Raw genomic sequence first — 26,571 nt, forward strand, 5'->3', positions numbered from 1 at the left:
TCAAATTTGGAGACCAAAACTGCACACAATACTCCAGGTGGGGTCTCACCAGGGCCCTGTACAGCTGCAGAAGGACCTCTTTACTCCTATACTCAATTCCTCTTGTTATAAAGGCCAGCATGCCATTAGCTTTCTTCACTGCCTGCTGTACCTGCATGCTTGCTTTCATTGACTGATGTACAAGAACACCTAGATCTCGTTGTACTTCCCCTTTTCCTAACTTGACTCCATTTAGATAGTAATCTTCCTTCCTGTTCTTGCCAACAAAGTGGATAACCTCACATTTATCCACGTTAAACTGCATCTGCCATACATTTGCCCACTCACCCAACCTGTCCAAGTCACCCTGCATTCTCATAACATCCTCCTGACATTGCACACTGCCACCCAGCTTTGTGTCATCAGCAAAATTGCTAATGTTACTTTTAATCCCTTCTTCTAAATCATTAATGTATATTGTAAACAGCTGCGGTCCCAGCACCGAACCTTGCGGTACCCCACTGGTCACAGCCTGCCATTCCAAAAGGGACCCGTTAATTGCTACTCTTTGTTTCCTGTCAGCCAGCCAATTTTCAATCCATGCCAGTACTCTGCCCCCAATACCATGTGCCCTAATTTTGCCCACTAATCTCCTATGTGGGACTTTATCAAAAGCTTTCTGGAAATCCAGGTACACTACATCCACTGGCTCTCCCTTGTCCATTTTCATAGTTACATCCTCAAAAAATTCCAGAAGATTAGTTAAGCATGATTTTCCCTTCATAAATCCATGCTGACTCGGACTGATCCTTCTACTGCTATCCAAATGTGTCGTAATTTCCTCTTTTATAATTGACTCCAGCATCTTTCCCACCACTGACCTCAGGCTAACCGGTCTATAATTCCCTGTTTTCTCTCTCCCTCCTTTCTTGAAAAGTGGGACAACATTAGCCACCTTCCAATCAGCAGGAACTGTTCCTGAATCTATAGAACATTGGAAAATGATTACCAATGCGTCCACGATTTCTAGATCCACCTCTTTAAGTACCCTGGGATGCAGAGCATCAGATCCCGGGGACTTATCAGCCTTCAGACTCAACAGTCTATCCAACACCGTTTCTTGCCTAATATAAATTTCCTTCAGTTCATCCTTTACCCTAGTTCCTTTGGCCACTATTACAGCTGAGAGATTGTGTCTTCCCTAGTGAAGACAGATCCAAAGTACCTGTTCAACTCGTCTGCCATTTCCTTGTTCCCCATAATAAATTCACCCGTTTCTGTCTTCAATGGCCCAATTTTGGTCTTAACTATTTTTTTGCTATTCACATACCTAAAGAAGCTTTTACTATCCTCCTTTATATTCTTGGCTAGCTTACCTTCGTACCTCATTTTTTCTTGGCGTATTGCCTTTTTTGTTATCTTCTGTTGCTCTTTAAAAGCTTCCCAGTCCTCCGGTTTCCCGCTCATCTTTGCTATGTTATACTTCTTCTCTTTTATTTTTATACTGCCCTTTACTTCCCTCGTCAGCCACGGCCGCCCCTTACTCCCCTTAGGATCTTTCTTCCTCTTTGGAATGAACCGGTTATTCCCAGAAATACCTGCCATTGTTGTTCCACTGTCTTCCCTGCTAGGGTATTGTTCCATTGAACTTTGGCCAGCTCCTTCCTCATAGCTCCGTAATTCCCTTTGTTCAACTGTAATACTGACACATCCGATTTTCCCTTCTCCTTCTCAAATTGTAGGTTAAAACATATCATATTATGGTCACTACCTCCTAATGGTTCCTTTACCTCTAGGTCCCTGATCAAATTCATTGCACAACGCTAAATCTAGAATTGCCTTCTCCCTGGTAGGCTGCAGTACAAGCTGTTCTAAGAATCCATCTCGGAGGCACTCCACAAACTCCCTTTCTTGGGGTCCAGTACCATTCTGATTCTCCCAGTCTAACTGCACGTTGAAATCCCCCATGACAACTGTATCATTAACTTTGCGACATGCCAATTTTAACTCTTCATTCAACTTACACCCTACATCCAGACTGCTGTTTGGGAGCCTGTAGATAACTCCCATTAGGGTCTCTCTACTCTTAGAATTTCTCAGTTCTATCCATACTGACTCTACATCGCCAGATTCTATGTTCCCCCCTCGCAAGGGACTGAATATCATTCCTCACCAACAGAGCCACCCCACCCCCTCTGCCAGTCAGTCTGTCCTTTCGATAAGATGTATATCCTTGAATATTCATTTCCCAGGCCCTGTCCGCTTGAAGCCATGTCTCTGTTATTCCCACAACATCGTACTTGCCAATTTCCAACTGAGCCTCAAGCTCATCTACTTTATTCCTTATACTTCGTGCATTCATATATAATACTTTTAATTCGTTACTCCCCTCTCCTTTCATATCAATTCCTATTTCACTTGGCCATACTGTATGATCTCTTCTTGCTTTCTACTCCATTGATTCTGTTGTCCTTTTTAACTTTTCTTATTTTCACTTTCCCTTTAACTCCATCTTTATATTTCCAGTTCATCCCCCCCCCCCCCCCCCCCCCGCTACTTAGTTTAAACACATCCGTGTTGCAGTGGGAAACCTGTCTGCCAGAATGCTGGTCCCCCGCCTATTAAGGTACAACCCGTCCCTTTTGTACAATTCATCCCTACCCCAAAACAGATCCCAGTGGTCCAAGAATGTAAATCCTTGCTTCCTGCACCAGTTCCTCAGCTAGACATTCAGATCCATTATCTCCCTGTTCCTGCCCTCTCCAGCACGAGTAACTGGAAGCAAACCAGAGATAACCTCCCTGGAAGTCCTGCTTTTCAGCCTTCTTCCGAATTCTCTGAAGTCCCGCTGCAGAATGTCCTTCCTCTTCTTCCCGATGTCATTTGTGCCGACATGCACTACCACTTCCGGCTGTTCACCTTCACCCTTGAGGATTCTCTGCAATCGGTCCGTGATGTCCTGGATCCTAGCACCAGGGAGACAACACACCAGCCTTAAATCTCGCCTGTTGCCGCAGAAACCCCTTTCCGTTCCTCTTACTATGGAGTCCCCTACTACCACGGCTCTTCCTGATGTCTGACTCCTCGGCTCTGCTTCTGCACCAACTTTCGGCTCGCAGACCTGTCCGCCTCTCAGACTGGCAGTATCTTCTGTCCTGACAGCTTCCAAGAGGGTGAACCTGTTTACGAGAGGTACATCCCCTGGGGTCTCCTGTACTTCAAGCATCCTTTCCTTCCTCATCGTCGCCCCCTTTCTCTCTTCCGGTATCCTCGGTGTAACGACCTCACTGTAGGTCCTGTCCAGAAAACCCTCGTTTTCGCGGATAAACCTGAGGTCATCCAGTTCTTTCTTCAGTGCTGCAACATGGTCCTTCAGAAGCTGAATCTGGACACACTTTCCACAGCTGTAGCAGCCAGGGGCACCGTCAGTGTCCCTGACCTCCCACATCATGCGCGTAGCACACTGAATCCGCTTAGCGGTCATGTCTTCACCCTCTCCCATTGTGCCTGGCGTAGTCTCCTCCCTGAAGACTCTCGAGCCAAAGACTAGCACTTTTCACACCAGGCCGCTTCCCGACAGGCTGTTCACACAAGCTTTTGTACTCCCAGAGAACAGAGAGCTAATATTTATTCACCCTCACCTTCCGTCTTCTCTAACTCCCTCCCCAAAACCCCTCCACAACGGTCTGCCCACTTCTCATTACCCCCTCCAGCTATCTTCTCCCTTCACCATCACTCTCCCTCTCTTACTCTATCTCCACCCCTCTTCTGTTCATCCTCCCCCTCCCATTCCCACCAGTGCCTTTCTCCCCCTGGAGAGGTTTGACCTGGTTAAGTCTGCATACTCCCTGTCCAAACTGCCCACCCTGTGGAGGAGGACGCAGGGGTTACTGGTGAGTCCAGAGCTCAGGAAAGGGGTTTAATGATGTCTGGGCATCCGGGCCCGGGGGTTGTCGCTGTTTGCGGGAAGTATGGAGAGGGGTTCTCTGGAGCCCATGCGATCACCTTCTGAACCTCTTTCACGTCACACCTTCTCACCACCTCCTCCTCCATCCCCTGCCCCCGATTCTGATAGAGGCTCGCCACCTCGTCCTGACGGTGAGTCTCAGCTGAGAGTGAATCCCGCCCCCAGTGACGTTCATTCTCCTTGCCCCCTTCTCCTCGGCCAAGACCCTGCTCTGCCTCCCCCTGGCGTGGATCCTACCTCCCGTCTTTTCCTGAGCGACAGGCACTGCTTCTGTCTTCTCCCGCATTCATCACTCTCTATTCCCACAGGAGGGGAGTCTCTCGGTCACGTCTTCACCCCCGGTGAGTTGGGATTGGAATCTGGCGCAGGCCTCGGGAATTCATCACTGCTGCTTGGACAAATGAATTCCTTCTGCATTCTGGATTAATGATTGTAGTGTGTGTCTTCCATTGTCCCGGTGTCTTTCTGAAACCACCCCCCCCCATCCGACTCTCATTCCACCTCCCCTCTCTCTTCCCTCACTCATTCATCCTCTCTCTCTTCCTCTTCACCTCAGGTGTGGGCAATGTGTTTCCCCCCCCCCCCCCCCCCGTGGGAGAATCTGGAACCGGAGACCACCGTGTAAAGAGGGTCGCACAACTACATCGGGGAGGGAGAGGTTTTTTTTCCGCACAGCGAAAAGCTGTAGGTAGAATTTTTCGGTTTATTTGTGGCATCTTTCTTTATAATTGCGCATTTAGAGCAGTGGGAGTGCCAGGCAGGATAGCTGAACGCTTCTGTTGCGGGATGTGGGGAGGCAGGGAGACCTCCGGTGTCCCTGACCCCTACACCTGCGAGGTACATCCAGCTGCAGCCTCTAACACTCCACGTTGAGGAACTGGATGAACTGGAGGCTGATGGGGTGATAGGCAGGCCATAATTGCACCCAAGGTGCATGACACAGGAAACTCGGTGACAGTCAGGAAGCTGAAAAGGGGTGATGCAGAGGGCCCCTGTGGCCATATCAGTCAACAACAGTTGTACCACTTTAGAGGATATTGTCGTGGGTGGCGTGAGCAGCAAAGAAAGACCTGGCAGAGTAAAGTCACTGGAGTCAGGTATCTGGCACAGACGGAGAGGAGGGGTGAAGAGGAGAGCTGTGGTGATAGGGGATTCGTTACGTAGGGAAACAGAAAGCAGGTTCTGTCGACGAGATATTCCCGCATGGTACGATGCAGCCCCGGGTGCCAGGATTTGGGACATCCCGGATCGAGTCTGCAGCATTCCGAAGTGGGAAGATGAGCAACCAGAGGTCGTGATCGATGGGTAGATACCGATGACACAGGTAGCAAGAAGGACGAGGCTCTGCAAAGTGAGTTCAGGGAATTTGGTGCCAAGTTAAAGGTCCAGGGTTGTAATCTCAGGATTGCTACGTGTACCACGTGCTAGTGAGACCGGAACTCGAAAGATCAAACATGTGGCTAAGGAGTTGATGCAAGAGGGAGGGCTTCAGACTTTTGGATCATTGGGCTCTCTTCCAGGAAAGGTGGGACCTGTACAGGAAAGGCAGTTGGTACCTAAACTGGAGTGAAAATATCCTAGCGGGAAGGTTTGTTAGTACTGCATTGAGCGGGAAGGGGAGAGGTTAAACTAGGGGGTGGGAAACAGAGTGCCAGATTAGATGGTAGAGAAGTTGCGGAGACATGTTATTAAGACCTCAGACGAAGTCAGGGATCAAAAGGTTGAGCATGGTGCAACTAATGATCTGAGCTGCGTATATTTCAACGCAAGAAGGCATGTGAGCCAAATGAGGCAAATGAGGCAAATGAGGCAAATGAGGCAAATGAGGCAAATGAGCTCAGGAGGCAAATGAGCTCAGAGCATGGATCAACACACGGAACTATGACACTGTAGCCGTTAGTGAGACTTGGTTACAGGAGGGGCAGGACTGACAGCTCAGTATTCCGGGGCTGTGTTGTTTTAGACATGATAGATCGGGGGGGGGGGGGGGGATTAAAGGGGAGTGGCGTTACTCGTCAGAGAAAATGCCTTCAGTCAGGTCAGGTTGGAGAGCTCGTCTAGTGAAACTTTATGGGTGGAACTGAGGACTTAAGAAGCTATGACCACGTTAATGGAGCTACATTATAGACCAGCCAACCGTCCAAGAGAGTTAGAGGAACCATTTTCTGGAAATATCACAGACTGCTACAAGAAAGATAACATTGTGATCGTAGGTGATTTTAATTTTCCACGTAATGACTGGGACTCCCGCACTGTAAAAGGAGTAGATGGGACAGAGTTTATGAAACTTGTTAAGGAAAGTTTCCTAAATCAGTGAATAGAAGACCCAACGAGAGAACTCTTCATATGACAAGCCATTCAACCCTGGAATGATTTTCGTGAACCTCCTTTGAACCCTCTCCAGTTTCAGCACATCCCTTTCTAAGACTATGTGTCTAAACTATGTGCTCGGAATGCTCCAGGTGAGGCTTCACCAGTGCTTTATAAAGTCTCAACATAACATCTCAGCTTTTATTTTTAGTACTCTTGAAATGAATATCAAATCTGTCCTCCTCACCGCGGACTCAGTCTGGAAAGTAACCAAGAAATCCTGCACAAGGACCTTTGCACCTCTTTTTTATTTTCTCTCCATTTAGATAATAGTCACCCTTTTCATTTCTTCTACCAAAGTGCATGGCCATACAACTGCCGACATTATATTCCATCTGCCACTTCTTTGACCATTCGCCTAATTTGTCTAAATGCTTCTATGGCCTCGCTACTTCCTCAAAACTGCCTGTCCCTCCACCGAACTTCATATCGTCTGCAAACTTTGCAACAGAGCCTTCTATTCCATCATCCAAATGATTGACATATAACGTAAAAAGATCCGGTCCCAACACAGATCCCCGTGGAACACCACTAGCCAATCCGAAAAGACATCCTTTATTCCCATTCTTTGCCTCCTGCCAAACAGCCGCTGCGTTGTCCATGCTGGAATCTTTCCTGTAATTCCACGGGCTCGTAGCTTGTTCAGCGGCCTCGTGTGTGGCACCTTGTCAAAGGCCTTCTGAAAATCCAAGTACACACCAATCCTGCTACTTGTTATATCTTCAGAGAATTCCAACAGATATGTCAGGAAAGATTTCCCTTGATTAAACGATGCTGACTACACCGTATTTTTATCTTGTGCCTCCAAATACCCGAGACCTCATCCTGAATAATCGACTCCAACATCTTCTCAACCACTGATGTCAGACTAGTTTCCTTCTTCTGCCACTCTCCCTTCTTGAAAAGTGAAGTGACATTTGCAATTTCCAGTCTTCCAGAATCAGTCCAGAACCTACTGAGTCTTCAAAGATCATTACTAATGCCTCCACAATTTCTTCAGCACTGCCTTCAAAACCCTGGGTCCAGGTGATTTATCTACCTTCAGTCCTTTCGGTTTCCCAAGAACTTGCTCTCTCGTAATGGTAATTTCACACACTCCATGAGCCCCGACACCTGGAGCTTCCTCCATACTGCTAGTGTCTTCCACAGTGAAGACTGATGCAAAATACTTATTTAGTTCATCCGCCATTTCTTTGTCCCCACATTATAACCTCTCCAGCATCATTTTCCAGTGGGCCGATATCCACTCTCGCCTCTCTTTTATGCATGTATCTGAAGAAACTTATTATTATTGGCTAGCTGACTTTCGTATTCCATCTTTACCTTCTTAATGGCGTTTTAGTTGCCTTCAGTTGGTTTTTGAAAGCTTTCCAGTCCTCTAAATTCCCACTAATTTTTGCTCTATTATTTGCCCCTTCTTTGCATTTTATGTTGGCTTTGATTGCGTTTGTTAGCCATGGTGGTGTCATCTTTCCTTTAGAATACTTTTTCCTCTTTGGGATCTGTATATCCTGTGCCTTCCAGTTTGCTCCCAGAAATTCCAGCCATCGCTGCCAGTGTCCTTTTCCCATCATTCTGGCCGACTCCTCTCTCATCCTCTGTAATTCCCTTTGCTCCACTGTAACACTGATACATCTGACTTTAGCTTCTCCTTCTCAAATTTCAGTGTGGATTCGATCATATAATGATCACTTGCCCCTGCGTGTCTTTTTAACCCTTGCAGTTGCTTAGTTCTATCCACAATGATTCAACACCTTCTAACTCTATGCCACTTCTTGCTAATGATTTGATTTCATTGTTTACCAACAGAGCAGTCTTTCGATTTAATGTGTATCCTTGTACATTAAAACTCCCACCTACAATCTTCTTTCAGCTATGATTCAGTGATGCCTACAAGATCATACATGTCTATCTGTAACTGTGATCTACCTTATTCCATATATTGCGTGCATTCAGATATAACACCTTTAGTCTTGCCTTTACCCTTTTCGATTTTGCCACCATTTACGTTGCAACTCGTCCTAGTGACTGCAATTTTGCCCTGTCAATAGCCTCTCCTCACCGCACATTGCCTCTGTTTGCAAACCAGCTACCTCATCTTCAACACGATCACTCCGGTTCCCATCTCAAACAATTTTAGCCAATGTTCCCGCAAGGATATTTAACTCCTTCTAGTTCAGGAGTAACCCATTCCTCTTGTAGAGGGCGTACCTTCCCCAAAAGAAATCCCAATGATCCATAAATCTGAACTACTGCCTCCTACACCAGTTATTCAGGCACGCATTCACCTGCCAGATCATCCTACTCTACCCTCTCCAGCACATTGCATAGGCAGAAATCCAGAGACTACTACCCTGGAGGTCCTGTTTCTCAGCCTTCTAACTGTAGCAATGGAAGACCAGGCGGAGAGCATGTTTTCAGTGGTGGGAGAGTCTAAGACCAGAGGACTCAGCCTCAGAATAGAGGGGCTTCCTTTTAGAACAAGATAAGGAGAAATGTCTTTACCCAGAGAGTGATGAATCTGAGGAATTCTTTAGCACAGGCAGTTGTGGGGGCCAAGTCCTTTTATATATTTAAGGTCGAGGTTGATAGATTCTTGATTGGTCAGGGCGTGAAGGAATACGGGGAGAAGGCAGGAGATTATGGCTAAGGTGAAGATTGGATCGGATGATGAAATCGCGGAGCATACGCGATGGGCCAAATGGCCTGATTCTGCTCCTATACCAGGGTTTTGTGGTCTTGATCTTGTATTAGGGGATGAGACAGAGTAGGTGACAACAATTTGTATAGGGGAACACTTTGCATCTAGTGAATATAATGTCATTAGTTTCAAAGTTATTATGAAAATGGGTAGACCTGATCCTCGGGAGAAAGGCCAGTTTTGGTGGTATCAGAAAGTATCTGACAAATATGGATTGGGACAGGCTATTTTCTGGCAAAGGTGTACTTGGTAAGTGGGAGGTTTCAAAACTAAAATTTTCAGAGTACAAAGCTTGCGTGTGCCTGTCAGAGCAAAAGGCAAGGATGACCGGTTTAGGGAACTTTGGGTTTCCCAATATACAGCGCCTATAAAAAGTTTTCACCCCCTGCCCACCCCATTGGAAGTTTAATTTAGCTTTTTGACACTATCCACAGAAAAGGCTCTTTCGTGTCAAAGTGAAAACAGATCTCTACAAAGTGATCTAAATTAATTACAAATATAAAACATAAAATAATTGATTGCATATCAAATTCGCCCATACGAAATCATCATTGGTGCAGCCAATTGGTTTTAGAAGTCACATAATTAGTTAATTGGAGATCTGTTTTTGGAGACCTGTGTGCAGTCAATGCATTTCAATCGATTGTAGTAAAAATACGCCTGCATCTGGAAGGTCCAACTGCTGGCAAAAGCTACACCGTGAAGACAAAAGTACACTTCAGACAACTCCACGAAAATGTTATTGAAAAACAATATTAAGGTGGATAGAAAAACCTTTTTCAGGTATATAAAAAATAAAAGAGAGATGAGAGTGAACATAGGACCAGCAGAAAATGAGGCTGGAGAAATAATAACGGGGGACAAGGGGATGGCAGATGGACTAAATGAGTATTTTACATCAGTCTCCACTGTGGAAGACACTGGCAGAGAGCCAGGTGTTGAAGGGTGTGAGGGAAGAGAAATGAGTGCAGTTACTATAACAAGGGAGAAGTAGCTGGAAGAATTGGATCAGCCATGATTGAACGGTGGAGCAGATTCGATGGGCCGAATGGTATGCTTCCGCTCCAATATCTTGTGGTCTTATGGAATACTTATGCAATCAATTTTCTGTTTTATATTTGTGATTAACTTAGATCACTTTGTAGAGATCTGTTTTCACCTTGATATGAAAGTGTCTTTTTCTGCTCATCAGTGTGGCAAAAAAGCCAAATTAAATCCATTGTGGTCCAATGTCGTAAAACACTAAAACATGAAAACTTCCAAAGGGGTCATCAAAGGTCACGGGGAGAAGGCTGGGGAGTGGGGCTGAGGAGGGGTAGCTATGATTGAATGGCGGACCAGACTCGATGGGCCAAATGGCCTAATTCTGTTCCTATGTCTTATGGTCTTACGTTCATAGACTACTTCTTACAGACACTGTATATAGGCCCCGGTTCAGAAAAAAAAGAGGTGCATAGCCTGCATGCGCAGGTAGGGAAAAAATTAGGTATTCAAGGAGTATAAGAAATGCGAGAGAACGATTAAGAAAGAAATCAGGAGTGTTAAAAGAAGGCATGAGGCTGCCTCAGCAGACATAGTAAAGGTGAATCCTAATTGCTTCTGCAGATATGTTAAGCAAATTGGTCCTCTGGAAGATTGGAAGGGCAGTCTGTGCGTGGAGCCAATAGAGACGGGAGGAGATCTTCAAAGGACGTTTTTGCATCTTATTTACTCGGGGGATGGACACAGAGTCTACAGAAATGAGTCAAAGTAGCAGCGAGGACATGGACCCTACACCGATCACAAAGGAGGAGTTGTTTGCCGTCCCGAGGATGGACCAATAGCAAGGGCCTGACAAGCTGTTGACTCGGACCCTGTGGGAGGCAAGAGTAGAAATTGTAGGGCCCCTAGCAGAGATATTTAAATCATCCTCAGTGACAGGTGAGTTTCAGGCATATCGGAAAATAACTGATGTTGTTCTGCTGTTACCAGAAAGGTTGATGTTGCCTATGTGGACTTCAGCGAGGCACTTGATAAGGTCCCACATTCAAGATGAGGTAGCAAACTGGATTAGACATCGGCTTTGTCGGGGGAGCCAGACAGTGGTCGTAGATAGTTGCCTCTCCTACTGGAAGCCTGAGACTCGTGGTGTGCCGCAGAGATCAGTGCTGGGTCCGTTGTTGTTTGTCACCAATATCGATGATAATGTCGTTGACCTGATCAGCAAATTTACAGATGACACCAAGATTGGGGGGTGTAGTGAGCAGCAACGGAAACGATCAAAGCTTGCAGTGGGATCTAGACCAGATGGAAAGAGGAATGGAGAAAATGGTGGATAGAATTTAATGCTGGCAAGTGTGAGGTGTCCCACTTTGGGAGGACCAGCCAGGGTAGGTCTTCCACAGTCAGCACTGATCTCTGCGGCACTCCACTGGTCACCTACTACCGAGGAGTGTGGTAGAACCAAAGGATCTGGGAATCCAGGGCCATAATTCATTGAAAGTGGCTTCACGTGTCATAAAGAAAGCTTTAGTAGATTGGCCTTCATACTGAGTACAAGAGTCAGGTTGATATATTGAAGCTGTATAAGATGTTAGTAAGGCCTAATTTGGTGCATTGTGTGCAGTGTTGGTCACCTACCTACAGGAAAGGTGTAAGTAAGACTGAAAGAGTTACAGAGAAAATTTACAAGGATTTTGCCGGGACTGGAGACTCTGAGTTATAGAGGAAGATTAAATAGGTTAGAACGTTATTCTCTAGAATGCAGAGGATTGAGTGGAGATTTAATAGAAATATAGAAAATTATGAGGTTATAGACGCAGTAAGTGCCACAGGTTTCCACTGGGGTTGCGTGGGATTATGGGTAATGGATAAACGATGAAATGTTTAAACATGAGGGAAAACGTTACCAGTCAGAGGGTGGTGAGTGTGGAGTGAGCTGCCAGTGCAAGCGGTACACGTGATTTTGATCTCAACGTTTAAGAGAATTTTGGATAGGCACCTGGATGGGAGGGTTAAAAAGGACCATGATCTGGGTGCAAATCAATGGAACCAGGCAGTTTAAATGGTTCTGCACTGACTAGATGGGCAGAAGGGCCTGTTTCTATGCTGTACGTGTCTATGACTCCATGATTATGACAACATAACCATCCCCGCCAACGAATTCCTAGCACTAACTCTTGTAAAACACACAGACACAAGACCTGGGGTTTTTGTTCTTGCCACAGTTTATTGATCGCATTAGACGGAACTTGGCGAACGACTGATGATCAGTTAGCTGAGGCCGAGCGCTGACACACAGACCCTCTGTGTGCGCACCAATGCCAAGACTTAGTGGTAAAATGGAAAGGAAAACACGACGCCAACTACATCACAGAGAAACGAAGAGAAATGAAAGCCGCTCCCTCCTCCCCAGCGCACCGATCGAAATGTTTTAAATCAAAGTCTTCCCTAATATGCATTTCCCTATCTCTACAGTGTACGCCCAGTGTCACACCTGTTAGTGCTTAATATGGAGAGCAGGAATAGGTATAAACTGATATCGTCTATGTCTCCATCTGAGTGAGCCTGCATTTGTTTATCTATAATGCACACGGTGAGTGCTATTGCGTCTGTGTTTGTGTGTCTGTGTGTGTGATCGCAGCGGGGGAACTCATCCTCTCCGTCCGTGCCATCCCCAAGCTCCTGCGTGCCCTCCCTCTGCTCTGCCCCGTAAGTAATCCCAATGCCCCGCCGCCAGAGCGGCGTCACCACGATCGGAGCTCTGCCGTGGATCTGTCTACCCCCTCCCCGGTCCAATCATGCCCGCGCTCCTGCCCCTTACCCACATACTGGGCGGTGATGGAGGGAGTTCGAGCGGCTGGGTGGGGCTCAAAGTGGGAAGTGCCTGGGCGAGGGGAGGGCGAGGTTGCAGGAGGCCAGTTAGTGAGCATCGGCTGCAACGTTTTCACATCATGGGCACTGTCCTCTTTCCTTTCCTTTCCCAACCGCCCCGCCACTTTTTATTTACACACACACACACTCACTCGCTCGCTCTCACTCTCAACTCATACATTTAATCCCACTTTAATCCACATCTCTGCAACCCTACAATGCCCTTTACCCTGGATCGTTCCCAAAGCCCCCATCCGTCTCCACCCAGACAATGCCCCACCTAACCAACAACTGTTCTTGCCGTTCCTCCCTGGCTCATCCTGAAAGCACCGGGGCTGGGTTGTAGAGTCAGCCTCTCCTTAAACCTGTTTACACATCAGATTGCGATGGAGCGGAAAGGTCCCCTGGGTTCCAGCCTGCTGCATCCTCTCCGGATAGGCTGTGCCAGGCTGAGTAGGCGGCCACACCTCGAATTGCCCGACTGAATGGCCAACCAGTATTCGAAGACCATGCCCACCTCCACCCCTGATGAAAACGGGCACAACACTAAGAGCGGGCAGGAAACAGGACAGCTGGCTGTCACCTTCCCCACCCCACGCGATGGCGGGAGGATTGGGTAGTAGTAAAACAAGCACCCCCAACTGAAGGCAAAGTTCTTCTGCAACAAAGCAGCCTCCCACATTTCGTCAACACGAAGACATCGGCACCTTAATAATATGGTAACGTTGTAGAGCGCTGAGGCAGTCAGCTGGATGTTCGCATCACACACCCTGATCAACTAGCCACATCACCTTGTTGATGAACTGGCAGCTTCGTAGGACATGGACAACATCGCTGCCTGTGTTCCCCCTCGAGACACACAGCCCGCTCCCCCAAATTGACCCCGTTGTTGTGCTTTGACAAACTGGGCACTGGGGCAGAATGTTCTTCCGTGCCCTCATCCAAGTAGCTGATAAGGTCCCGATCACATTGACTGCCCACGAGCCTCAAGTTGGCACGTCACTGTGCTTTGACAAAATGCTGACATTGTTGGGCGCTGTGAGTAAAACAGTTGTCCCCTCTCTTAATTGAAATGTCTGCATGTCCATTGGATTGGCCATGTCATCGCGTGTAGACAGCAAATGCTGATATCGCTAGGAGCTGGCATGATGAATTGGCAATGTCTTCCTACCCCTTCATACTGACTGACCAGGCCACCCATCTCCACCGCTCCCATCAAATTCGCCAAGTTATTATACGCAGACATTCTGGCTATCTATTACAAAAGGGCTACCTGGTCCCTAATCCGCTCTGCCCCCATCACAGTGGCTGTTCGTGCCATCATCAAAATAGCTGCCTACATCCTCAATATTATGGCTACGTGCCCTTACCAAAATGGCCACCCATGCCCTCATCAAAATGGCCTCACCTCTGATACCACTTCCTGTGGGACCCCCTCCGTACACAGTGGGCCCCCTCGCCCCTATTGCCCCCTCCCCACTGGTGACATGGAATTACTAAACACTTCTACCGAGCTCCTCGCCCTGTGGTGGAGAGGGAGAGTGTGAGGGAGGAAGCAAGGGAGGATGTCCGCAGGGTGGATGGTGGTGGGGAGAGGACTGGTGGAGACATACAGAGTGGGAATTGTCAGCAGAGGGCAAGAGGTTGGAGCATGATGGAGATAACCCTCACATTCACACAGAGAAGGAAACCCACCCCTCCCACCACAGGAAAATAAAATAAACGCAGCCCGCACGGTTATGTGTTAATCTGCTTGCATTCTGTACCCCACCCCCAAACGAAAATTAGTCTATGTAATGATTTACGGTTTGCACAAATCCCTCGCGATTCGATGACAGACACCTGCCAGTGTCTCCGCAGAGAGCCTCGCCCCTTCCCCAGACTCATTTCCCTCTCTCCCCTCCTCCATCTCCTTCTCTCCTCCGGCCCCTCCAATCACCCTCGCCGGCCTTCAGCAGGAGACTTCCATGGTCTGGGAGGGGCTGGAGGCCAGTTGCCCCCCATCACTGCCCTGCGAGAGGGTGCGGGAGCGGCTGTGGGATCCGTCCGCAGAGGCACCCGACAGGGAAGTTGTGCGGGAGCGAGAGAGGCGTGTCATCCCTGCGGAGGGCACTGTGGGGGGGAAGAGGGGGGGAATGAGAGGGGGAGTGTGGGTAGAGGAGGAGAAGGGCAAGTGGGAATGAGAGGAGAGAGAAAGAGAAGGGGGAATGAGAGATTGGTTTATCAAGGTGAACAGGCCCCTTCCCTCGCCCTCCAACTCCCAAACCCCACCAGCTCCCCCTCATAGGAAGCCATGCAAAGCGAGCGCCTCACTCTCCATCATCCCTGTATTCTCTGTGGGTCGGGGGGGTGGGGGGACAGTGAGCCAGGAAGAGAGGGGAAGTCACCATCCCATAACAAGTGGTCATCCTTTCACGATGGAGAATGGTGAGAAATTCCTTCCCGACCACCCTCCACTCCCGCCTGCCACCACCCCAGCTCTGCCAGAGGAGGACTGGCAGTACGTTTGGATGTGAAGGGAATGGACGCAGACAAGCTTAGTGTGGTGGGTGGGGCGTGGGGCTGGTCAGTGAGGGCTAGAAGAAGAGAAGGGCCAAACAGCCTCGCGGTGCAGACATTTTCTCGAGGTGTCGGTACTCCGGCCGCGGCATGCTCCGAGGTGACGCGCAGAGAGGGGTTTGTCATGCAGGAGGGTGTGGGGGGGGGCGTGTTTGGTGAAGGGGGTGGGGGCGCCGGAGGGGTGTTAGTACCTGCTCCCACACTGAGGCGACGGTGGACCACGTGTGGGACTGTCAGACAGGCCAGAGGCAGCGGGAGGGGGGGAATGTGGGAGAGCAAACACAGAGACAGAAAGACCAATGCAAAAGTTTGAGAGACTCACCCAAGAAAAGACCCTCCCCTTGCACTGGGACAGTGGGACTCTGTGGGACTTCACAGAGGACCCGTCCCTTCCACCAACCCTCACTCCAGGACACCCCTCCCCTATCTATGTGCCTCGCACAGGGAGCCCTCCCTCACTGGCCCCATAACACCCTCTCAGACACTGTGACCCTCCACCACAGACCTCAGACCGCACCCTCTCCACCAGGAAACCTTTCCCCTACAAAGCATCCTCTCCGATTGCCCGACACCACCCACACTAGACCTCCCACAACCTCCCTCCCCTCCCATCCCTCCAGAAACCAACCCTCCATCATCCACAGGACAGTCACCTCCCCCTCAATTACCCTCCAACTCTCCTGCCACTCCACAGAGCCACCCAGCACTCCAAAGCCCACTGTTGTTCACCCTCCTGTCCACCACCACTCGGTCCCCTCACTTCCCAGTCCTGCCACCTCACTCCCATCGCAGCCCCTCCGAGGCGCAAACCCCAACAGAAAATGCCACAAAACTCACTGTAGCCCATTCCCTGCACGAAGTACTTGAAGGCTTCTGCCAGCTTTCCCGGCTGCATAGAGAGGGAGAGAGAAAGAGTAGAGCATGTGAATTGAAGCAGCAGTGGAAACCATTAATGGGGGTACGACCCCAGTCGTACTGTGGGTAGTGATTTCGCTGCAGAAGCCCTTTTTCACGTGAAGGTGGTGATCATTGTCCATTCAGTTGCAGTATGTTTCTCTCACCAGATGGTGGCGCCATTCTTGCACATGCAGTGTGGTCCTCCCACCAGTGCGTGAAACTGTTCCTCACTTGCAATGTGGTCCTCCCACCAGTTCATGGGGCTGTTTCCCAATATATCTAATGCGCTCCTCCCATCAGAGACGAGATGTCCCCTATTAGCAGTGTGATCCTCCTACCAGAGGGTGACGCTGCGTGGTCCTCCCAGCCACAAAGTTTGCTAATGTGCGTAATTCCTCCTTCCTCTGTTCCATCCTCTCTCCCAGCCTCCACCCTCTTGTGCCACTCCTGCAATTATTTTGTTTCTCTTGAGTGGGACCCGAGTGCCAGCCAGCGTTGATCACCTGCCCACCCACCCTCCCTCTCAGACCCCTGCAGTCCTCCTGGGGAAGGTGCTGCTATCCGGAGCCTTCAGAGAGAGAGGCCAAGGGCAGATCGACGAGAGCCACTTCCATCCCCCAACATTTTCTACCCTCCTCCTGAGGAAGAGGGTCCCTCTCAGCCGTCGGTGAGGGATTCCCAAGGTCCAGAAGCATAAGCCACTAGGCACTACCTCCAAACCTTCCCCGCCACCCCACAAACACACACACAGCATGACTTGCCCCACTCTCCTCCGAACCAACCCAAACACAAACCTCCTCCTGGTGCCCAGCAATCAAGAGTATCCACAGATGCCCACACAATGCACCGCCCGAGTGGTGGGAGGACCACACTGCAAGTGGATCAATAACATTGCCCCAGTGGTGGGAGGACCACACTGCAGGTAGAGCAATCAAGCTGCCCATGAATACCACATGAACCAAAATTTCAAGTCCCTCTGCAGCAGCCCAGTTCCCATTTCCCAATATAACAATGCCACCAGAGTCCCTGACCAGCCACAAGAACTGCAAGTGGAATAGGTTCATATTTATCTAGTCACAATGATTTTGGAGATAGTCACAGGTAGGGGGTCAGTCTCATGTCTCACTCACCCCTCTCCTTGTCCCCCTGCAATTTCCCCTTTCTCTAACATTTCAACCGTCTCTCACCCACCCCTGGATTCACCCTTCACACACACACACACACACAGTGGGGTGGGTGGGGTTTTATTCCCAGCAGCCGATCAACTCATCGATCCAGCATCACTGGGACACAGGAGGAAGGAGCGACTGCAGGAGGTCACAATCTAACCCATGGCTTGTGAGCCGAAAGGCAGCGGCTCCGACCACGGGGCGACCTGTCTGCATGTTCCTCCAGAAACATACACGCACCACAACCCCGTCTCCAGCCCCAATCATGATAGAGAGAGAGAGAAGACCCACCTGAGTGATCTGGGGCTGCCCGCCACCGTCTGCCATCTGTGGGGGTTAGAGCAGCAAGGGAGAGAGACTGTCAGTGGGGGATTCTGGAGATTGAGAATGCACTCACTCCAAAATCACATGAATTAGTTCCAGAGAACACGTAGTCCTAAAAGGGGAGTCTCTGCTGGAAGCAGCCCTGTACATCACAGGCAGACCCACCGTGCAAGACAGCACCACGAGTCCGGGGTCCGCCTGAACCTCCCTCTGATCATAACAATGTGTGCAGCAGCCATTCAGCCCATCACACAACACTGCTGTTCATCTTGAGCAACCTCTTTGCTCCCTAATCTGATTCCATTGACTCTGTCTCCACCCCACCCTCCAAAAAATCCCAACGGACCCCACCCCTTCCCATTCACTCCCACCGTACACAATCCCATGGACACCATCCCTTCCCATTCACTCCCACTGTACACAATCCCAATGAACCGCACCCCTTCCCATTCACTCCCACTGTACACAATCCCAATGAACCCCACCCCTTCCCATTCACTCCCACCATACACAATCCCAATGGACCCCACCCCTTCCCATTCACTCCCACCGTACACAATCCCATGGACACCATCTCTTCCCATTCACTCCCACCGTACACAATCCCAATGAACCCCACCCCTTCCCATTCACTCCCACCATACACAATCCCAATGGACCCCACCCCTTCCCATTCACTCCCACCGTACACAATCCCAATGGACCCCACCCCTTCCCATTCACTCCCACCATACACAATCCCAATGGACAACATCCCTTCCCATTCACTCCCACCATACACAATCCCAATGGACCCCACCCCTTCCCATTCACTCCCACCGTACACAATCCCAATGGACCCCACCCCTTCCCATTCACTCCCACCATACACAATCCCAATGGACAACATCCCTTCCCATTCACTCCCACCGTACACAATCCCAATGGACCCCACCCCTTCCCATTCACTCCCACCGTACACAACCCCAATGGACCCCACCCCTTCCCATTTCTTCCTACCACACTCACACTCGAATTGTTCACAACCTACGTCAGTTTCCCAGATCCCAGGACCACCGACTGAATGGGGAGCAAGACAAACTCTATCGCCCCTGCTCCTAAAATCAGCCCCCGCACCGGGTAATTGACTGTTCCTACCTTGAGGAAGGACGTCTGGGTGGGATCCAGTTTTGAGTTGCATTCCACCTGGAACATTTGACGAGGTGTAGGTTATTCAATAACGCGGTGGGTGAAGACAAGCCAGAGGTACGACCCCATATACCTTCCCCTAGTCCGTGCCATAGCACCCTGCCACCCAGCACAATGCAGACAGATTGAGGATCCTGGACAAGGGTCCAGAGGGTTCACTTTTCATTTTGTTTTCCTTGGAACAAAGGGGTTGAGGGTCGGGTGAGTAGGAGGGAGGGAGCTGTGCAACTCGGCTTCACGGCCAGAGGTGGAGGAGCTGGAGTGGAGAGGGTGTGATGCATTGGCTGGGGCGGGGTGAGTTATAGAAACCTACAGCACAATACAGGCCCTTCGGCCCACAAAGCTGTGCCAAACATGTCCTTACCTGAGAAATTGCCCAAGGTTACCCATAGCCCTCTCTTTTTCTGAGCTTCATATACCTGTCCAGGAGTCTCTTAAAAGACCTTATTGTATCCACCACCGTCACCAGCCTCCTAGTCCACGCACTCACCACTCTCTGCGTAAAAATCTTACCCCTGATGTCTCCTCTGTACCTACTTCCAAACACCATAAAACTGTGCCCTCTTGTGCTAACCATTTCAGCCCTGGGAAAAAGCCTCTGACTATCCACACGATCAATGCCTCTCATCATTGTATACACCTCTGTCAGGTCACCTCTCACCCTCCGCCGCTACAAGGAGAAAAGGCCGAGTTCACTCAACCTATTCTCATAAGGTATGCTCCCCGATCCAGGCAACATCCTTGTAAATCTCCTCTGCACCCTTTCTATGGTTTCCACATCCTTCCTGTAGTGAGGCGACCAGAACTGAGCACCGTATTCCAAGTGGGGTCTGACCAGGGTCCCATATAGCTGCAACATTACCCCTCGACTCCTAAACTCAATCCCATGATTGCTGGCCGATGCGCCGATGGAGGACTTTCTCTTCCCCCATTGCATCCAGGGAGCAGCAGCCCTCCATCGCCAAGCCCCTCTGAAACCAAGGCTCTCCTCATCTGACAGCCCCAGCAACCCACCCTACCAACTGCCGTGGATGAAAGGAGTTGGAGTTTCTCCACCCAAGCTGGAAAAGGTGTTGGTAGGGGAGAGCCAGGTCTAAACCGAACAAAATTCCAGCCTCTCCTACCTTGCATCCTGGTGCAAGTCAAAGGTCAGGCAGGTTCTTTGCTGCCGTGCATTCTGGGAGCTGTGACTCTCCATTAGTCAATCTGAACTCTTCTGACTGTATCAGCTTCCTACAAACCCCCCCCCCTCCCCCCGCCACCTCCTCCAACCCCAACTACCCAGGCAGGGATTTTGCCCCAGGGCCTGAGGGTGGCAGGAAGTTCCCAACACTAGCTCCACTACCCAGTCTGGGATTTTGCCGCAGGGCCTGAGGGTGGCAGGAAGTTCCTAACATAAACTCCCCTACCCAGGCAAGGATTTTGCCCCAGGGCCTGAGGGTGGAAGGAAGTTCCCAACACAAACTCCACTACCCAGTCTGGGTTTTTGCCCCAGGGCCTGTGGGTTGGTCAGTCAAGAAAACTCCAGGAAAATTTGAAATTAAGAAAACAAGGTGATCAAAACCCTTAGCAGGCCAGGCAGCTTCTGTGGAGAGAGAAATCGAATTAACGTTTCAAGTCAAAGAGCCTCCATCAGAATTAGGACAGGTGGGGCACTCTCTCAACTCGTCCTTTCTTCCTCTCTCTCACTCTCTCTCCCTTTCCCTCTCTCGCTTTCTCTCTGTCTGTCTCCCATTCTCTCTTTCCATCCCTTTTCTCCCTCTCTGATTTACCCCTCTCTCCCCCGCTTCTCTTTCTTTCCCTCCCTCCCCATTCTCCCCAACCCATCCCCCTCCTCTCTCAACCCCACTCTCCCTGTCTCCCACAACACCTTCTTACCTCTTTCTCTCACTCTCGTCTTCTCTCTAAAGCTTCAACACGCTTCATCTCCCCTTTCACCATCTTTCCACTTTGCCCACCCAACCCTCCGTAGTTTCTTCCCACCCACCGCACCCTCCCCCCCTCCCCCAAGGAGAGCCCCAGACCCAAAATATTTCTCTCCACAGATGCCACGTGTCCTGCTAAGTCTTCCTGGAACTTTCTGCTCCCCTCTCACGGTGGTGGGGGGGGAGCCCTTGTTGTGAATTACTGTAACGGGGAAGGGGAGGGCCACAATACATGGGCAAGTTGTGGCAGATACCGTGTTGGAGGTGTTGGGACGCAGATCCTGCTGTCCAGAAGCCGCGAGACAGACTGGGGTGACCCTCCCCGTGACGTGCAGGGGGAGAGTTGGGGGGAGAAGGTGTCAGACGGGCATCTTACCACAGCATCCTCGTGAGGGGCCTGGTCTCCCACCACCAGCATCACCGGGCACCTGTGGGTGGGGCAGAACAGAGGGAGACGTTCATACCAGCAAGTCAAGGGTCACGACCCTGGGGAAGGGGAAATCAGGCTCCTGAGGACATCCCACAGGTGGCGGGAGTGGATGTTGGGGAGGGGGAATGAGCACTGACCCCCTCCCTGTGCATTTCCCTTTTCCTTTCTGCCTCACATTCCTCTTATATTTTATTCTTTTTCTTCCCATATCTGTCTCGGCCACCCCTCATATCCCTCCATTTTCCTTTCTCCCCCATTTCTCTTCCCACTCCTTTTGATTCTTTCCCTCATTTCCTCCTTGTCACTCCCTCCCATACTATCGCTCTCCCTCACCACCTCTTCATTCCATCTCCCTATCAAACCCTTTCTACTCCTCACACTCTTTAACTCCTCGTCACTCCCTCCCACAACATCTTTCTCTCCCTCACCACCTCTTCATTCCATCTCTCTATCCAAACCTCTTTCTACTCCTCACACTCTTTCCCTCCTCATTGCTCCCTCCCTCCCATCTCTTACTCCCTCCCAATCTCTTCTTCCTTCCACCTCCCCATCTCTCTCCCTCCTCCCTTTTCTATTACTCCCGCTCTTTCCCTCCCTCCCTCATCTTTCTCTCCCTCCTTGTTCCATCTCTCTCTATCTCCCCTCTCCTTGCATTTCAATGCTCTTTCTCATTCCACCTCTTCTTTCTCTCCCTCCCTCATGTCCCTCCGCATCTCCCTCCCTCTCTCCTCCCACATGGCCCTTTCTCTCCCAACCCCACATCTCACCCACCCTCTCACACATTTGAGTTTCACGACCGGAACTGGGGTCTCTGTCTGCCTCGGGCTCCACATCCCTGCCCAGGCTCTGCCGGGGACTACAGGCTGACACAGGGTGTGGGGCTGACGATGTGGAGTCCCACAGGGTCTCTGTCTGCCTCGGGCTCCACATCCCTGCCCAGGCTCTGCCGGGGACTACAGGCTGACACAGGACGTGGGGCTGACGATGTGGAGCCCACAGGGTCTCTGCCTCGGGCTCCACATCCCTGCCCAGTCTCTGCCGGGGACTACAGGCTGACACAGGGTGTGGGGCTGACGATGTGGAGCCCCACAGGGTCTCTGTCTGCCTCGGGCTCCACATCCCTGCCCAGGCTCTGCCGGGGACTACAGGCTGACACAGGACGTGGGGCTGACGATGTGGAGCCCCACAGGGTCTCTGTCTGCCTCGGGCTCCACATCCCTGCCCAGGCTCTGCCGGGGACTACAGGCTGACACAGGACGTGGGGCTGACGATGTGGAGCCCACAGGGTCTCTGCCTCGGGCTCCACATCCCTGCCCAGGCTCTGCCGGGGACTACAGGCTGACACAGGGTGTGGGGCTGACGATGTGGAGCCCACAGGGTCTCTGTCTGCCTCGGGCTCCACATCCCTGCCCAGGCTCTGCCGGGGACTACAGGCTGACACAGGACGTGGGGCTGAGGCGTGGAAAACATGGACAGAACCCAAATAAAAATCCTTACTTCAGAGACCCACCACCCTCTCGTTCGATGTCCAGGTCCCGGCGGCTGGGGAGAAAGGGAGAAAGAGAAGAGTATGAACGACTGTGTACGGCTTAGATAAGTAATTAGATAGGACAGAGGAAGAGAGACGGGGAAGGAGATAGAGAGATGGGGTGAGAGAGAGAGAGATGGAGAGGGACAGAGAGAGAAGGGGTGAGAGAGAGAGAGATGGAGAGGGACAGAGAGAGATGGGGTGAGAGAGAGAGATGGAGAGGGACAGAGAGAGATGGGGTGAGAGAGAGAGAGATCGAGAGGGACAGAGAGATGGGGTGAGAGATAGAGAGATCAAGAGGGACAGAGAGAGATGAGGTGAGAGAGAGAGAGAGGGACAGAGAGAGATGGGGTGAGAGAGAGAGATCGAGAGGGACAGAGAGAAATGGGGTGAGAGATAGAGAGATCGAGAGGGACAGAGAGAGATGGGGTGAGAGAGGGATCGAGAGGGACAGAGAGAGATGGGGTGAGAGATAGAGAGATCGAGAGGGACAGAGAGAGATGGGGTGAGAGAGGGATCGAGAGGGACAGAGAGAGATGGGGTGAGAGAGAGAGATCGAGAGGGACAGAGAGATGGGGTGAGAGATAGAGAGATCGAGAGGGACAGAGAGAGATGAGGTGAGAGAGAGAGAGAGAGAGAGGGACAGAGATGAGGTGAGAGAGAGAGAGAGAGAGGGACAGAGAGAGATGAGGTGAGAGAGAGAGAGAGAGGGACAGAGAAAGATGGGGTGAGAGATAGAGATCGAGAGGAACAGAGATGGGGTGAGAGAGGGATCGAGAGGAACAGAGAGACATGGGGTGAGAGAGAGAGATCGAGAGGGACAGAGAGATGGGGTGAGAGATAGAGAGATCGAGAGGGACAGAGAGAGATGAGGTGAGAGAGAGAGAGAGGGACAGAGAGAGATGAGGTGAGAGAGAGAGAGAGAGAGAGAGAGGGGGACAGAGAAAGATGGGGTGAGAGATAGAGAGATGGAGAGGGACAGAGAGAGATGAGGTGAGAGAGAGAGATCGAGAGGGACAGAGAGAGATGGGGTGAGAGATAGAGAGATCGAGAGGGACAGAGAGAGATGGGGTGAGAGATAGAGAGATCGAGAGGGACAGAGATGGGGTGAGAGAGGGATCGAGAGGAACAGAGAGACATGGGGTGAGAGAGAGAGAGATCGAGAGGGACAGAGAGAGATGAGGTGAGAGAGAGAGAGAGGGACAGAGAGAGATGAGGTGAGAGAGAGAGAGAGAGAGAGAGGGGGGGACAGAGAAAGATGGGGTGAGAGATAGAGAGATGGAGAGGGACAGAGAGAGATGAGGTGAGAGAGAGAGATCGAGAGGGACAGAGAGAGATGGGGTGAGAGATAGAGAGATCGAGAGGGACAGAGAGAGATGGGGTGAGAGATAGAGAGATCGAGAGGGACAGAGAGAGATGGGGTGAGAGATAGAGAGATCGAGAGGGACAGAGAGAGATGGGGTGAGAGATAGAGAGATCGAGAGGGACAGAGAGAGATGGGGTGAGAGAGAGATCGAGAGGGACAGAGAGAGATGGGGTGAGAGATAGAGAGATCGAGAGGGACAGAGAGAGATGGGGTGAGAGAGAGAGATCGATAGGGACAGAGAGAGATGGGGAGAGAGATGGAGAGGGACAGTGAGAGATGGGGTGAGAGAGAGATCGAGAGGGACAGAGAGAGATGGGGTGAGAGAGAGCGAGAGGGACAGAGAGAGATGGGGTGAGAGATAGAGAGATCGAGAGGGACAGAGAGAGATGGGGTGAGAGATAGAGAGATCGAGAGGGACAGAGAGAGATGGGGTGAGAGAGAGCGAGAGGGACAGAGAGAGATGGGGTGAGAGAGAGAGAGATCGAGAGGGACAGAGAGATGGTGGAGGAGACACAGAGATGGGGAGGGTGAGAGTGATGGGGGAGTGAGAGAATGGGCAGGGAGGGAGATAGGATAGGGTGAGAGATAACACTGAAATGGTATTGTGAACAGAGAAGAACCAGGTTTAGTATCTCCAGAATATGTCATGCAATATGTCGTTTTGCAGTAGCAGTATGTTGCAGTAGATTTAAAAAACTATAAATTATAATAAGAAATACATATTAAAAATAAACTAAATGTGTAGTGCAAAATAAGAAAATAGATGGTGTACATGGGTTCATTGTCCATTCGGAAAGTGAATGAAGAAACTGTTCCTAAAACGTTGCGTGTGTGTGTTTCGGGTTCCTGTAGCAATGAGAAGAGGGCGTGTCCTGGGTGATGGGGGTCTTTAATGATGGATGCCACCTTTTGAGGCATGGCCTTTTGGAGATTTCCTCGGTGATGGATCTGACTGAGTTACCACCTTTCTGTATCTTTTTTTCCAATCCTGTGCAGTGGCCCCTCCACACCAGACAGTGGCGGAACCAGTCAGAATGGTACATCTGTAGAAATTTGCGGGTGTCTTTGGTGACATTCCAAGTCTCCTCAAGTACAGCCACTGTTGTGCCTTCTGTATAATTGCATCAATATGCTGGTCTCACGACAGATATTCAGACATGTCAACACCCACGAACATGAAACTGCTCTCCCTTTCCACTGCTGATCCCTCAACGAGGACTGGTGTGTGTTCCCTCGACTTCCCCTTCCTTAAATCCACAATCAAATCCTTGGTCTTACCGGCATTGAGTGCAAGGTTGTTGCTTTAACGCCACTCAACCAGCTTATCTATCTCACTTCTGTACACCTCCTCATAGCCATCTGAAATTCTGCCAACAATAGTTGCGTCACCGGCAGATTTATAGAGGGTGTTTCAGCTGTGCCTAACCACACAATCCATGAGTGGGCTTAGCATGCATTCTTGAGGTGCAGCAGAGTTCCTTGTCAGCGAGGAGGAGACGTTGTTTCTGAACCGCACTGACTGATGAGGAAGCCAGGCATCCAGTTGTAGAGGGCTACAGAGACCCAGGGTTTGGAGCTTGATTAACTTGGTAAGCAAGCTGAGGATCGGAATGTTTTTAAAAACCAACAGAAAGCAACTGAATAAAAGTCATAAGGCAGGAAAAGATGGAATATTAAGGTAAGCTAGCCAATAATCCAAGAGGACGTGAAAAGTTTTTTTACAGATATATTAAGAGTAAAATAGAGGTGAGAGATATTGAACCACTGGAAAACAACCCCGGCGAGGAAGTAATAGGGGACAAGGAAATGGCAGACGAACTGAGTAAGTATTTTGTATCACTGTTGAAGACACTAGCAGTTTGCCAGAAGTTCGAGAGTGTCAGGGCCCAGAAGTGAGTGCAATCGCTTTTACTAGTGAGAAGGTGCTTGGGAATCTGAAAGGTTTGATGGTGGATAAGTCACCTGGCCCAGACTGACTACATCCCAGGGTTCTGAAAGGTGTGGCTGAAGAAACTATGGAGGTATTTAGTAATGATCTTTCAAGACTCGCTAGACTCTGGCAAGGACTGGCAAACTACAAATGTCACTCCACTCTTCAAGAAGGGAGGGAGGCAGAAGAAAGGATGTTATAGTTAACCTGACCTCAGTGGTTGGGAAGATGTTGCAGTCGATTGTTAAGGATGAGGTCCCAGGGTACTTGGGGGCTCATGATAAAACGGGCCAAAATCCGCATGGTTCCCTTAAGGGAGCGTCCTGCCTGACAAACCTGCGGAATCCTTTGAGGAAATGTGGGGGGGACGGGGTCCCGGTGGGTTT

General features: G+C 50.3%; 1 protein-coding gene across 4 annotated transcripts in view; it reads right to left on the reverse strand.

Annotated features, from left to right (window-relative positions):
- Positions 1–12,205: 12,205 nt before the first annotated feature.
- The window catches only part of LOC140716333 (protein NDRG2-like), a 35,490-nt gene continuing 21,124 nt past the window's right edge, over positions 12,206–26,571 (reverse strand). For 2 of the 4 annotated variants that reach the window (XM_073028952.1, XM_073028950.1), the window contains exons 9-15: positions 22,859–22,903; positions 21,308–21,359; positions 18,956–19,003; positions 17,786–17,821; positions 16,266–16,317; positions 15,620–15,658; positions 12,206–14,981 (exon numbers count right to left, since the gene is read on the reverse strand). In XM_073028952.1, the coding sequence (XP_072885053.1) occupies positions 14,821–14,981; positions 15,620–15,658; positions 16,266–16,317; positions 17,786–17,821; positions 18,956–19,003; positions 21,308–21,359; positions 22,859–22,903 (433 nt within the window). In that variant the 3' untranslated portion in view covers positions 12,206–14,820. The remainder of the gene's footprint in view (positions 14,982–15,619; positions 15,659–16,265; positions 16,318–17,785; positions 17,822–18,955; positions 19,004–21,307; positions 21,360–22,858; positions 22,904–26,571) is intronic. The other 2 variants (XM_073028953.1, XM_073028951.1) reach the window with 1 other exon arrangement.

This window comes from Hemitrygon akajei, chromosome 25 (assembly GCF_048418815.1).
Source record: "Hemitrygon akajei chromosome 25, sHemAka1.3, whole genome shotgun sequence".
Lineage (NCBI taxonomy): Eukaryota > Metazoa > Chordata > Chondrichthyes > Myliobatiformes > Dasyatidae > Hemitrygon > Hemitrygon akajei.